Source organism: Cyprinus carpio, chromosome B8, assembly GCF_018340385.1.
Source record: "Cyprinus carpio isolate SPL01 chromosome B8, ASM1834038v1, whole genome shotgun sequence".
Lineage (NCBI taxonomy): Eukaryota > Metazoa > Chordata > Actinopteri > Cypriniformes > Cyprinidae > Cyprinus > Cyprinus carpio.
Window position 1 is genome coordinate 23,067,386 of NC_056604.1, and position 13,815 is coordinate 23,081,200.

General features: G+C 38.8%; 1 protein-coding gene across 1 annotated transcript in view; it reads left to right on the plus strand.

The window, feature by feature from the left end:
- The window catches only part of LOC109100514 (BDNF/NT-3 growth factors receptor-like), a 51,708-nt gene extending 45,832 nt beyond the window's left edge, over positions 1-5,876 (plus strand). Inside the window, 2 exon segments of the mRNA XM_042729104.1 lie at positions 809-967; positions 2,821-5,876. Coding sequence (XP_042585038.1) covers positions 809-967; positions 2,821-3,006 — 345 coding nt within the window. The 3' untranslated portion in view covers positions 3,007-5,876.
- The last annotated feature ends 7,939 nt before the right edge of the window (positions 5,877-13,815 follow it).

The following is a 13,815-nucleotide window of genomic DNA, read 5'->3' on the forward strand; positions in this document are numbered from 1 at the left end:
AACCTAAAACTGGTTAAGAGAAATTTAAACTGGTCTGAGCTTTTTAGCAGGATGTTGTTGTGTGGATGAGCATGTGTGTGTGTGTGTGTGTGTTCGATTGCAGGGGAAAAAGGTTTCTAATAGCGCTTGTGCGATAGACCATTTTTAAGTGACCCTTCCAGTCTGTAGCTCCACTATGGGACCAGTGAAAAGCCTAAAAGCTTTTGACCTTAATATTTGATGAGTCCAGTATGTTAAACCAATTAATCTGAGACTAATCCACATACTGGACCACAATCTCATAATTAATATTTCAGAGGCAGCGCATTATAGAGAAAGCTAATAAATGAAATGATTGGTTTTGGGGTTGAGCTCCAGGCCAGACCAACTCCCCAAGCTTACAACATCCAAATCCTGAGAGGCGCAACTTAAGGCACCATCTGAGGTCCTGAACTGGAAATACTGTCAGCATTTGCCTGAGAGCTTTTTGGACTGAACAGTGCTCCGACTGCAACAAACTGTTGACTGTCTACTCTTGCTCTAAAAGTCTGTATGGATCTTATCCCTTAACATCTGTCAGATGCAGGGAGTTTTGTTAGAGTAGCTTGGTTTTATGTGACTTCTGTTTTGTCGATTTGAGCACACCTGGACATCTTAATGTCAAACCGCAGTTAAACATATACAATATTCAGTGCCGTTTGTTTTTATAATTAATTACATTGTTTGGCCATTTATTGATTTGACAGATTCAAACTCACGTCACCTTCATCCGCATCATAACTTTATATGTTGGATGACTCAATGTGCACTTACTGTTTTACATGTATAGGTTGGAGGTCATACCATGCTGCCAATCCGCTGGATGCCACCAGAAAGTATCATGTACAGGAAGTTCACCACAGAGAGTGATGTCTGGAGTTTGGGAGTGGTGTTGTGGGAGATCTTTACCTACGGGAAACAGCCCTGGTATCAGCTGTCAAATAATGAGGTACTGACACATAAATACATCTTCACACCAACACCGCTTTTTTTGGGAGGAAGCCCCCTCTGCAACACATTTTTTTTTTTTTTAATTCAAGAGCCAACAAGTTTGATCCAACTACTTAATTTGATACATCCTGCAGAGTTCAGCTACAACACTAATCAAACTGGGGCCAGTTGCATAAACACAGCCACTATGGTAAGACTGCCTTAAGAAGTCATTTGACCAGCTAGCAGTTAGCTGAGGGGTAATCAGTCTAATTTTTCAGATACAAATAAGACCAATATACCTTTTTGGAACTGAAATTAAAGTTATAACCAGTCTTGAAGAAAACAAAAAGACTACCTTTTTAAGACTAGTCTAAGCAGTTTATTCAACTGGCCCCTGAACCAGCTAATCAATGTCTCCAGGATCACTTGAAAATCACAGGCAGGTCTGTTGGAGCAGGTTGGAACTGAAGTCTGCAGAAAGGTAGACTTCCAGGAAAAAGGTTGTCTACCACTGCCCTAGAGACCACCCAGAACACCTAAACAAACTACTTAAACACATTATCAACCATAGAGAACACCAGAGCAACCACACAGAATACATTAACAACTAACTAGGAGACCACAGAGCAAGGTTTCCCAACCCTATTCCTAAAGTCCAACAGTACACGATTTTGAACTGTTCCTAAAGGCTGGTGTCCACAGAATAGCAAAGGATTCATAGATAATTGGCCAAGTTCTTGGGATAGAACTAACCCGCTAAAGAGAGACATTCATCCCTCCAGGAAGGGTGCTACTTGTCTTTCTAGAAATCTGGCGTATTGCCTTTTGTAGAGTTAGTGTTAGTTAGTTAGTTACTGCCTTGCGTTGCCACAAAGCTCATATAAATGACAATATTGTCCTATAAATGTGCCCCTAGGAACAGGGATAGGAAGCCATGCCCTCTAGACCATCCTGAACACCCTTCACTCTCAAAAATACAGGTACAAAAACTGTCACTGTGTGGTATCTTTTCAAAAGATACATATTTTTGTACCTAAAGGGTTCATGATGGTACTTTAAATGCACAAATTGCACACCTAATGTGTACATATTAGTACCTAAAGGTTACAAAACAGTACCTTTTGAAAAGGTACTACCCCAGTGACAACTTTTGTACCTTTTTTTTCTGAGAATGTAGCAACCACATTGAATACATTAGCAACCAACTAGAAGATGCCAGAAACCACCCAGAAAGCCCTATGACAGGGGTGACCAGACATACTTCTGGAGGACAACTATCCTGGAGTTTAGCTCCAACTCCAGTTAAACACACCTAAACCAGCTATTGGAGGTCGACAGAATTACTAGACACTTCCAGGCAGATGTATTGGAGCAAGTTGGAGCTAAACTCAATAGGACTCTAAACCTCTGACCTGGGACCACAACACCATAACCAACCAGAAGAACCTTAGAAACCACTTAGAACACCTAAGCAACCACTTAACAAGTCCTTATTCAAATTTTAGATTTCTCATCAAATAGTCCATGTATTCAATGTCCAATGCAGGGGTGTCCAATCCTTTTCCTGGAGGGCCAACGTCTTGCAGATTTAAGTTTCATCCAGCTCCAACTCCCTTGACTGGAAGTTGTTAGTAAATCTGATGACCTTGATTAGCTGGATCAGGTGTGCTTAATTAGGGATGAAGCTAAACTCTGCAAGACAGTGGCACTGCAGGAACAAGTTTGGACACTCCTGACAAGTGTACACTATAAAAACTTCAAACTGCTTGAACTTTGTCACACTTTGCCTCTTGGTTTGTCTTTACAAACAATCCTCACACATTTCTGGACATTTATTTTGTTTGACCTTTCACTTCTTACTCTTTGTAGGTGATTGAGTGTATCACCCAAGGTCGTGTCCTGCAGCGACCCCGAACCTGTCCAAAGGAGGTGTATGACTTGATGCTGGGATGCTGGCAGAGAGAACCACACACCCGACTCAACATTAAAGAGATCCATAACCTGCTCCTCAACCTGGCCAAGGCATCACCAGTCTATCTGGATATCCTGGGATAGGAGAGCTTGTGCCGTGTGTGGGACTGCGAGTGGATTCCTGAAACTGCCCCCTCCTCTATCCCACCCAAAATCTCTACAGCCTTAACATCTCCTTCCTTGTCCACCTCCTTGTCACCTGCACCTCTTCTCAGTATAAAATGGAAATGGGATCTTGTCCATGTACAATGACTACGAATGATGTATTTCTAAACAAAAATGGATTGAATGGAAAGAGCCACATTGAAGTGACTATAGTTTAGTTACCAAGAACCAAATTTTCAACCATCTTCAACATCTGGAGCAAGTTCACACCTATAAATTCCAGTTTTGGAAAAATGCATTCTGGACTTGAGGAAGGTAGTCTCTCTTAACAACATAGTGGAAACAGCAGCTCCATAAACAATGACTATTTACACATGAACAACTTTTCTGCCCATCAGATGGATTTGGTCTTGTTGGCTCCCACCGGTTTCATTCTAAATCCGATACAAAGCACAGAACCTGAAATTAGCATGGTGATCAACAGTGAGAAACTACAGCTGGTCGATATAGCATATTCATGAGTATTTATAGAACTGGATGTTATTGATGTAGTTATACGGTTGAGCGACTGCTGACAGGATGTTGTTGCTGCCGAGCTTGTCTGAAATGGAGAAGAAACTCACTAAATCGTGTCTGGATCATAGGCGATATTTATAGTGGGACACGTCCCCACCACTTTTGCCATGGCCAATTTTGTCCCTCCATTTCCACCAGTTTTGTCCCACCACTTTTTGAAATTGCTCGCAGCAGCGGGGTCATGACAAGTGCAGTGGACTCCAATCGTCAAGCAAGGGTTTTCGATCTGGTGATTGAATTAGTTATGATGTATTATTTTTGGACATTTCTACCCATAATGTCACATTTGACTTTTGACTTGAGCAAAAACTCTACTGCTGACCCAATTTCAATATCAATGCTTCAAATTTCTTTCTAAGATCATGTTCAATTATTTGTGCATAACCTTATTAATATATATTTGTAAGCTAAGCCTTCACGATTTTGTGACGTCACAACCGGCGTTTCTGCACCTGTGTCCACCACAGAATCGCCACCCATAGCCTCCAGGTTGTTGACGCCGTTCGCTATTGAGGGCTAGATGGAATCATTTGAGACGATGCTGTGCCTCAGTACCATCAGCTTGCATTTCTTACAGGAGCTTAATTACGCAGAGTGGCCGATTATGATGGTGCGGGCTAAATTATGACCTTTCTTTCTCTCTTTCTCATTCGCCATGTTTTACTACTGAGTGGACGCACTAATGTAGTACTCAAGCTTGGGGTTGTACAACTGCTATAGTGTAATATATATTTCATTACAGGACAAATGTCTCCTATTAGCAGCAGCAACTCCCTCTAGACTCATATGCGCTATCAGTGGGGGAAAGAGGAGAGACGGGAGGGCACAAGATGGAGAGAATGAGAGGAGGGGAGGAAAATTATTTTAAACAGAGATAAACATGAGTCACCTCACTAAAACCCACATTTCTTATTCCTTTTATCGTACATAAATTATTATATCTATTTATCACTATAGAGATCCTATCCCAGCATTCTTTGAGTTCATTATTGCACCGTCAGTCCCTTCTCCCATGGGAGACTTTGCACACTAGTCTCAATGCCGTGAATTTTTCAACAAAAATCTTCCAATCAATTCCGTATTTTGAGCTTAAAGTCCCAAAAATAATAAATTAAATTCAGAGTTTATGTATTTATTTTTCGGAATAAGAATTGTTATCTTTAAGATATGTAACTTATAATTTAATATTTTATTTATTTTGTACTTAATATGAAGCATTTTTGTTTTGGACTTTTGCCTGTAAAAATATTTTTTCTTAATATTATATATTTTTTTGTACTTGGTTGGGAGTGAATACAGAAAGATTACGTGTTTTGGATGAACAATGAAAAAACTCCAGGTTAGATGTCCAGGTTACATTCACAAAAAAGAAGCCTAAATTCTGAATTGTGGCCATTTTTTATGATCATTAAGAACATTTTCTCCACAAATTCTTTTTGACAATGTATTTTCATTTTTTGTGAGGTTTCCATTATTGTCAATGGTAATTCTCATTACTTTAATACAGTATTTTTTTAAATGTAGAACAATGTTTTTTTTTTTTTTTGCACAATATTTAACCATTTGAATGCCATTACTTTTTTTTCTCATTACAGTGATAGCTAGGATTTTTGTTATGTTGTATATATATGGCAATGGGGCAAAATGTGCTTAACTGTCATGAAAATAATGCAAAAATGCAATCCCTTTGTTTTTCAATGTTTTCATCATGAAACAGATGGAAAATGTTGTTTGAGATACAAATATGAGTTTCAGTGTTTCAGATTAGTCTTGCCTTGTCCTTCGACAGAACATTAAACTGTGACTGCATATCAAACACCTTCCTCTACATGTACAGAACAACTTCTGAGGTTTCAGAATGTCTATAAGCTAAACTACCTTAAACAAGTATTAAAGTCAATGTGAAAGTAAAACTGACTTTCCTGTTTTGTGCAGATTATTACACACATACAAGTCATTGTGTAACTCTGAAACAACTTGCCATTTCTGTTGATATCACAATTTACATTAGTAAAATGGCTTTCAAAGGCTGTTTCATGTTGACATTAAGTCCAAAATTGGGATACTTCCTTCCTTTTCTGAATACTTTTAAACATAGGCCTATTGATGACACCTGGAAAGAAGATTTCTGCAGAGTATCAAGTAGTGTGATAATTTCATTTATGGAATTATATTATACGTTCAGCAAGTACAATCAGATGTCCTCGTCTGTATAAGATATATGGACCAGTAAAGTTGTCCGCCATTGTATTTAATAAAAGTGTAATGTCTTACCTCATAATGAGTGTGTGTGTGGAGTGTGTTATTGTGACAGTGAGTTATGCGTATAGATTCATGTTTATAGGTTGGTCAATAGAGGTTCATACAGAGTGCTTTGACAACATGGGCCGAACGTATTGACCTACAGGCACTAAAATGCTTTATTGACAGCCATGTTTTTTTATGTCTTATTGGCTGGCAGCCTGAAAATTTACTTCATACAGTAACGTGATGGAGACCAGAGCAAGTTGAAAAAACAATTTATGATGAAATGGCACGATCTATAAAGTTTATGTAGCATTAGTGTTGCTGAAGCTTCAAGAGAATAAAGCAAGAACTTATTCCAATTCCCATTTCACTGACGTAGGCAGAGGGAGAAAGAAAGGGGGGACTGATCAATCAGCAGATCGATGGCTTGTTTTGACATTGTACATTAAGACCTAACTAATTGCCAGAGGACTAAATGCTTTTAAAAACACATCCATGGCGCTCAATGCAATCACTTGGATTTTTCAAAGCATACAGCAGAATTCTCGAAGGACCGAGTGTGTGTGAGTGTGCAAACAACCACAGCTCTAAACAAACAAAGATCCTCTGATCTCACCATTTCAAACCACTTCTTGCAGTTTTATATACATAATGTTTGTAGACCGTTTAACAATACTCTAAAAAACACCCAGAACCAGAGTCATTATTGTTAACTATTAAAAATCATTTTCATTAATTGAAATAAAGCTAAAAATAATAATAATAAAAAAATAATAATATAAATATTAAATATATATTAGAATGTTGCGTTTGCGACTATAACTGAAATAAGCTAAAATACTAAAATAAGTAAAACTGAAACGAAAATAAATATAAATATTGGCCCTCCCCCCCAAAAAATCTAAAAAAGACAAAAGCACATAAAAAATTACTTAATTTAAATAACTGAAAATATAAAAAACTAAAAACCATAACCACCATTGTGATTATCCATTTGAACAGACTCCACTCATTTTTTTTCTAGAAAATGTACAAAATTATAAAAAAATATAAAAAATAAAAAGTATCATATATTTTACATATCATATTTCATATATATCATATAACACTAAACAGTACTGATAACTTTTAACAAAGGAAAATGACCCAAGTTTTGTAAGGCTGAGGAAAAAAACAGGTGGTTTCATCACAGATTAAATAGAGGGCCACCTCTTTATGACAGGCCCCTCCTCTTCATTCTTAATGGATAGTTTCCACCTTGCATCCTCAGAGATATTCACTTTTAAATGCCACTCCAACACATTATGCGGACAACTGTGAGGTTTTGTGGTCTGTTTAAATAGTAAACACAGATCCATCCTGATGTCAGGGCTTTTTTCTCGGAAAGTAGGGAAGATCATTTGGGATATTAGCATGTGCTGTCTATTCATCAGCTTGACCACATTAGCGGCTGCTTAGTGTCAATGTGTAGAGAGAAAACAGTTGCTGACAGCAGGCTTTGGGTACTCTGGGTCAGTGTGTTTACCACAGTAGTACATCTGTGCTGTGGTACTGTACCATTCTGTCTTTAACAACCAAAGCTGATAGAGTATTTGCTTGATTTAAGTTTTATCTTATATACTAGGTTTAAGTTGGTTTTCAAAATAGATCCATATAGGGGTACCAGAATACCATAAAACCATGGTAGTATCATAGTACTTCTGAGGACAAAGTGTTAATGCTTATGAATGTTGTGCTAGTAAAGTCAGACATCGTCCAAAACAAAACTGACAGAATGAAGTACATACTGAAAACATGTTGTGCTTAATACCAGAGGAACTGCCACTGAGGTGAATTGGAATGCTAATGAAGAAACACTTTAAAGGTATTAGACCACATTGAGTACAATGATCAGCTGGTGTAGCCTACATGAGTTTAAATTGAAATTGGAATATTATTTATGTTGTTTTATATGTGTGTTCGAATACTGCAGAATACGCGGTGGGAACCAAGAAGTTTCATAGGCAATTGTTTTTCCAATAAGAGGCCTAAATTTAACCCCTAATTAAGCTAAAGAACTACACTACACATTATGATTCCATGTCAGAAGTTATTGGTTATTTGGCAGTCCATTTGCCCTGCTAACACAATGCACAGAGTGGTCAAAAGACCCATGTTTGGGTCCCCAAGCCTTGTGTTTTCTTTAAATCCCGAGACACACGGCATGATTTTAGCAATCCTATAATATCACTGCATGTCACACTGTGCGACATGGATCTAATAAACTTGGCTACGACGTAAGTAGACTGTATGATGATGACACCTATTGACTCGTATGCTACGACGCACGTTCCTATAGAAGAATAAAACGTTAACAAACAGAACATGATAAATCACACTTTAGCATTTGTAGTTTTTATGTGTGTTGAAAAAAAAGTGGAAGCGGTGAAAGAGGAAGGGATAAGAGCTTGAGGTAAGCAGTTTTATGTTTTAGCGTCATGTCGCGTTGATTTCATGCCGCATTTTTATTGGTTGGTCAGTAAACATAGATCGTAGCAGGAAACACATGGTGCGATGATCATGTTGTATCATAGGCTACCTTTGGTCGCAAGACCGTGACAACGGCCGTCTTTGAACCTCTCTGACTGAACGACACAGGTCCACCGATTAGAAGCCACGATCACAGAAATCGCCACGATTGTTTCACCATGCTATTCTTTCGTTTGGGACAGCCAAAAATCGTGCAGTGTGATTTGGCCTTAAAACAAAGTACAATCGTTAACCACAGGGGTGTCCAAACCTGTTCCTGGAGAACCACTGTCCTGCAGTTTAGATCCAATCCTAATTAAACACACCTGAAACAGCAAATCAAGGCCTTCAGACTCACTAGAAACTTCCAGGCAAATGTGTTGGAGCTGTTTGGAACTAAAATCTGCAGGACTTTGGCCCTCCAGGAACAGGATTTGGACACCTCTGGTTAATTGTGACCTGAGTTTACAGTATATCCCTGACTTTTTACTCAGAATTGACAAACTCGCTATTGTTGAGCTAAATCGAGTTATAAAGTCTGAACTGGGACATATAAACTTGAATTTGCAAGAAAAAAAAAGTCAGAATTGTGAGATAAAATACATAAATGTCATGTAAAATGTTAACAGTAATAGGTTAAAAAAAAAATTTAATACTGTAACTGTAGGGCTATTGCAATACGTTCTCTATGATCTGCATGTGGACCTTTTGTTAAAATCAAATTTATGCATTATCATAGCAGTTTTCATCCATAGTCTGTCCGTTTAAACGTCTGTGTATAGTTTCAAATGGTGTCTTTGACGACAATATTCTATAAATATTATTTGCAATCTGATTCTGACATCCAAAGACACAAAAATATATATTTATTCTTATTCTTATCCCTCCACTTGTTACCAGTGTTTTTCTGCCACCACTATGCACACAGCTCCAAGTGACGTAACTGTGAAGTCTGCTCCAAATTGGTCTATAGGAAAGCACAATTCTCAGTCTGAGGACGTGAACAACTCCAAATAGAAAGCTGTGTGTTGTCATCTTGAGCCTACGGTAATAACGACATGAACGCATACAGCATCACTTTGCAGTATTAGTGGTCATCCAGAAGGAGGATTGGCTGATAGAGTCATTTAGTAATTCCTGTTGACTTACTGATCAGGATCAAGATGTTATCATGGCATGGCTTCACGTGTACCAGTGTTGCTCAGTTTCATCACTAGCATTCCTTGAACTCCATGAATTAGCAGTCCATCACTAATTAAAGGGATAGTTCACCCAAAAATGAAAATTCTGTCATTATTAACTCACCCTCATGTTGTTCCAAAACCATAAGACCTTCGTTCATCTTCGGAACACAAATTAGGATATTTTTGATGAAATCTGAGAGCTCTCTGACCCTCCACAGACAGCAATGCAAATGCAATGTTCCCAGGTCCAGAAACATAGTAAGGACATTGGTAAAATAGTCCATGTGACATCTGTGGCTCAACTTCAGTTTTGTGAAGCCATGACAATACCTTTTCAGGGCAAAAAAAAAAAAAAAAATTATTCATAAATTCTTCTCCCCCGAGTTATGTCTTCGACCATTTTAGAGAGTATCACAACGCACACGCACGCTTTCCCCTAAGCGTAAACAATGATGATTATGTTCATGCGCTTTTGGGGTGAGATATCCCTTTAATGGTATTTGCTAAGACTACTGTATGGCTCAAATGAACTTTGAATAATACCTCAAATCCTGAAGAAGCTGCTTAGAAACATCCTGGAAACCATGCTGAAAACCCCCAAATGTAAAAATCTACTTTGATAACGTTACTGTGCTTGTTCTGTATTTTATCTTGACTTTTATTGTTTGTGAATCTAAAATGAGCCTATTTCTATTTTACATCTGATTAACTAAGAGCCTGGCTGTGTTTTTTTTTTTTTTTTTTTCTGATGAAAACCAACAACACATAATGGGTTCTTATAGCTTGAGATCAGCCTGCATATCCCCTTGTGTATCCAATGTCCATGTTCAATACCGGTCTAAATGTAAAGGATGCAATGTCACCATTTTTCTGTAGGTCTTTGTTGGGTACCAGGTTTCACTTCCTGTGCTTGACCGCTACCATCTTCTCGTCTTTACCTCCATATATTTCTCACCGCATTCCTCATTTTTACAAGATACTCTCTCTCTCTCTCTCTCTCTCTCTCTCTCTCTCTCTCTCTCTTTCTCTCTCTCACACACACACACACGCACACACCCCACCCCCGACCAGCATCTTCACAAATTAATAATTCAGAACACATAATCAGTCAATAACGGTCTTTCATATACAACTAAATAATTCACTCATCCACAGAGGACATCTGCATTTATGTGTGTGTGCGTGCATTTTGGGTGAGGCAGGTTTCGTTTGTTAGGGCAGCTCTGTCTATGTATGTCTTTATGAAGCTATGAATACACTGACTATATCTTATTATAAACATCTGCAGTGGCTCAGAATAGCTTGTTCTGAGAAATGGTTTAAAATAATTTGCATATGTCATTTAGTTTTACATTTTTTTAATTCAATCAGATGTGCATTTTAAAGGTGGCTTAAGTGTCAAATTACTTTGTTATCACTGTAGCCTAGTAAAGTCATCTACCGTTAACAGTAAATGAGGGGCTCATCAGGGATTTGAATCCTACTGACTTGTCTCCCAAACCAACTAGAGGCTGCAATGACCAAATACAGTAACCAAATCAAGCATGGCATTAAATAGTTTATTCCAGGGGTGTCCAATCCTGCTTCTGGAGGGCAACTATCCTGCAGATTAGCTCCAACACATCTGCCTCAAAATTTCGAGTAATCCCCAAGACTTTTATTGACGTTCACATGTGTTTAATTTTAATTTTAATCACTTACCCCCATGTCAGTCCAAACCCGTAAAAGCTTCGTTCGTCTTCGGAACAAAATTTTATATATTTTGGATGAAAACAGGGAGGCTTGTTACTGTCCCATAGACCAGTGGTTCCCAACCATGTTCCTGGATGCCCCCCAACACTGCAGGTTTTCCATGTCTCCTTAATCAAACAAACCTGATTCAGATCATCAGTTCATTAGCAGAGACTCCAAGACCTGAAATGGGTGTGTACGCAGGCAGCATATGCTCTTCTGTGTCAGCCATGACACAGGATCCACTGTTTTCTTTCAAATTAAAGAGTAAATATACGTTGAAAACGTATCCTTGTGCAAACTACATTCTGTGCAAACAGATGTTTTGATGTAACCAAGATCTGTTTGTATTGTTCTTCTCTATTTCTGTCAGCAACAAATTAGCAGTGGTGCATCTAGTGGGCTTAACTGGATAGGTCAGGGTTGGGCAACTCTAGTCCTTGAGACCCACTCTACTGCAGAGTTTAGCTCCAACCCTAATCAAACACACCTGAACAAGCTTGTCCAGGTGTGTTTGACTAGGGCAGGAGTTTAGTTTTGTGGACTTCCAGGACTGGTGGTGAATCCCCCTACCCTAGCATACTCAGAGAAATAATTTCAGTCAAACACAGCGCAAATTCCAAACAATGGTTCATGCCATGCGTATCCAAACTCAGTCCTGGAGGGCCAGTGTCGTGCAGAGTTTTGCTCCAACATCCAGACAGGTGTGTTAAGGCAAGTTGGAGCTAAACGCTGCAGGACACCGGCCCTCCAGGACAGAGTTTGTAGACCCCTTTAAGGTCACTGTAGGATGACTAAGACTTTCATTTTATCCTTTTACCAAGTGTGTATCAAATAGCCACATAATGTGACAAAATTGCCCTGTGCTTTCCAAAGTTTCCTCCATGGGGATTGTCACTTCAAATTGGAATGCGCCCATAAATTGGGGGCTCGTCCGGGATATGAACGCACAACCTCTCACACATAAAATGCAAACGGTCTCCCAGTGTTTCCAACGCTGGATTAACACCAACAGTACACAGACAGTGTGACAGACTATAAATGTAATTTACCCCAGAGAAAATCTTTGCAGCATTCCTTTTTTAAATGCTAGTTAACTCTTTCCCCACCAAACAAGGAATTTTCCATTATTCATGAGACAATGCTTCCCTGCCAAACACGGAATTTTCTGTGTTTCCATGTTTTCACTGTTATATGCTAGAGGGTGCCATTATACATCTCCTGAATGAGTCTTGAATGTGCCGATCAAAAACACAGACCAGGAAGACACAGAAACAAGCGATCTCATATGTAAGCATATGCACAGGGCTTGACATTAACACCCGCCAACCCGCCAAATGCGGGTGGATTTCTCTCATGGCGGGTAACACAGTGACTCCAACTAGCCACTTTGGCGGGTTGAATAATTGTAGTGTTTTTAAAAGGCATCTGAAACTACAACTCCCATGAGTATTACATGCACACTAGTGATGCGCGGGTCGGGTTTTTTTCCAACCCGCGGGTCCCGCTTTTATAAAATTATTTGGCCCGCCCCAGCCCGCTCCGCAAATAAAGTAAAATTTCCTTTGTGCTTTATGCTTTAAAAAAATGATTTAAGGTAGATGAAAACAGTGTTTGTTTGTTTGAAAGTAAAGAGTCTGATCTTTATTTTGATGTATTGCATGTTCAGATATTCATACAACAAAATATTCGGGGGGGTTGGCTGGCAACTTTTTTCAAAACGTTGGCGAGGAAACACTTAACAAGAAAAATGTTTACTATTGGGGGAAAATATAGTGTTGTTTCCTTAATGCTGTATTAATTTGTCCTTAGGTGTCATTTGTCCATTTGTTTTGCAAATTCTATTTTGCAAATAGTAATAGTCATGTGAATGCTTTTCCTTTGTATGAGAATGGTGTTTTTTGGCACAGATGGCTTAGCTTTAACTCCCGGTTTAAATTGTTTATGGCTTTGGACAATGTAATCAGTAGGCCATATACATCTATAAAAACTATATGCAAACAATGGAGAGTGTGAAAGAAAGAGGTAAAAAAAAAAAAACCTTTTAAAACCTCAGTCTCATGAAAAACACTGATAAAGATCTACATAATGAATGGAGCTACATGAAAGCCAATGAATGGGTTTTAAATTAATAGTCAGGGAAGCATCAGATTGTGTTGACATATGCATGTCAAATGTATTGGTGTGGTTAATTAGGGGTCTGATGTGAATGCAGCTGTCTTTGAGGGCCAGCTGGGATTGAGTCTTTTGTTTCTGCACTGTGGAAAATGAAGGGATGCTGAAAAGAAAGAGGAAGTGATAGAGTTGAAAAGACGGGAGCTTTCTTTTGGCATGCCGACTGTGGATTAGCATTCTTCCGCTGCTTAAGCCACATCTCTCCCGCTCCCACTTATTCATTCTCTCATTTTACTCTTTCCTGTCTGACCGGCCACTTGTCCACAGTGTTCCGGGTTCAAAACAAGCTAAGCTTTATGGACAGCATGTTGTAGTGCCACAGTTCGTGAAAACAAGCAAAAATAGTATTTGCACTAATGCATGTACA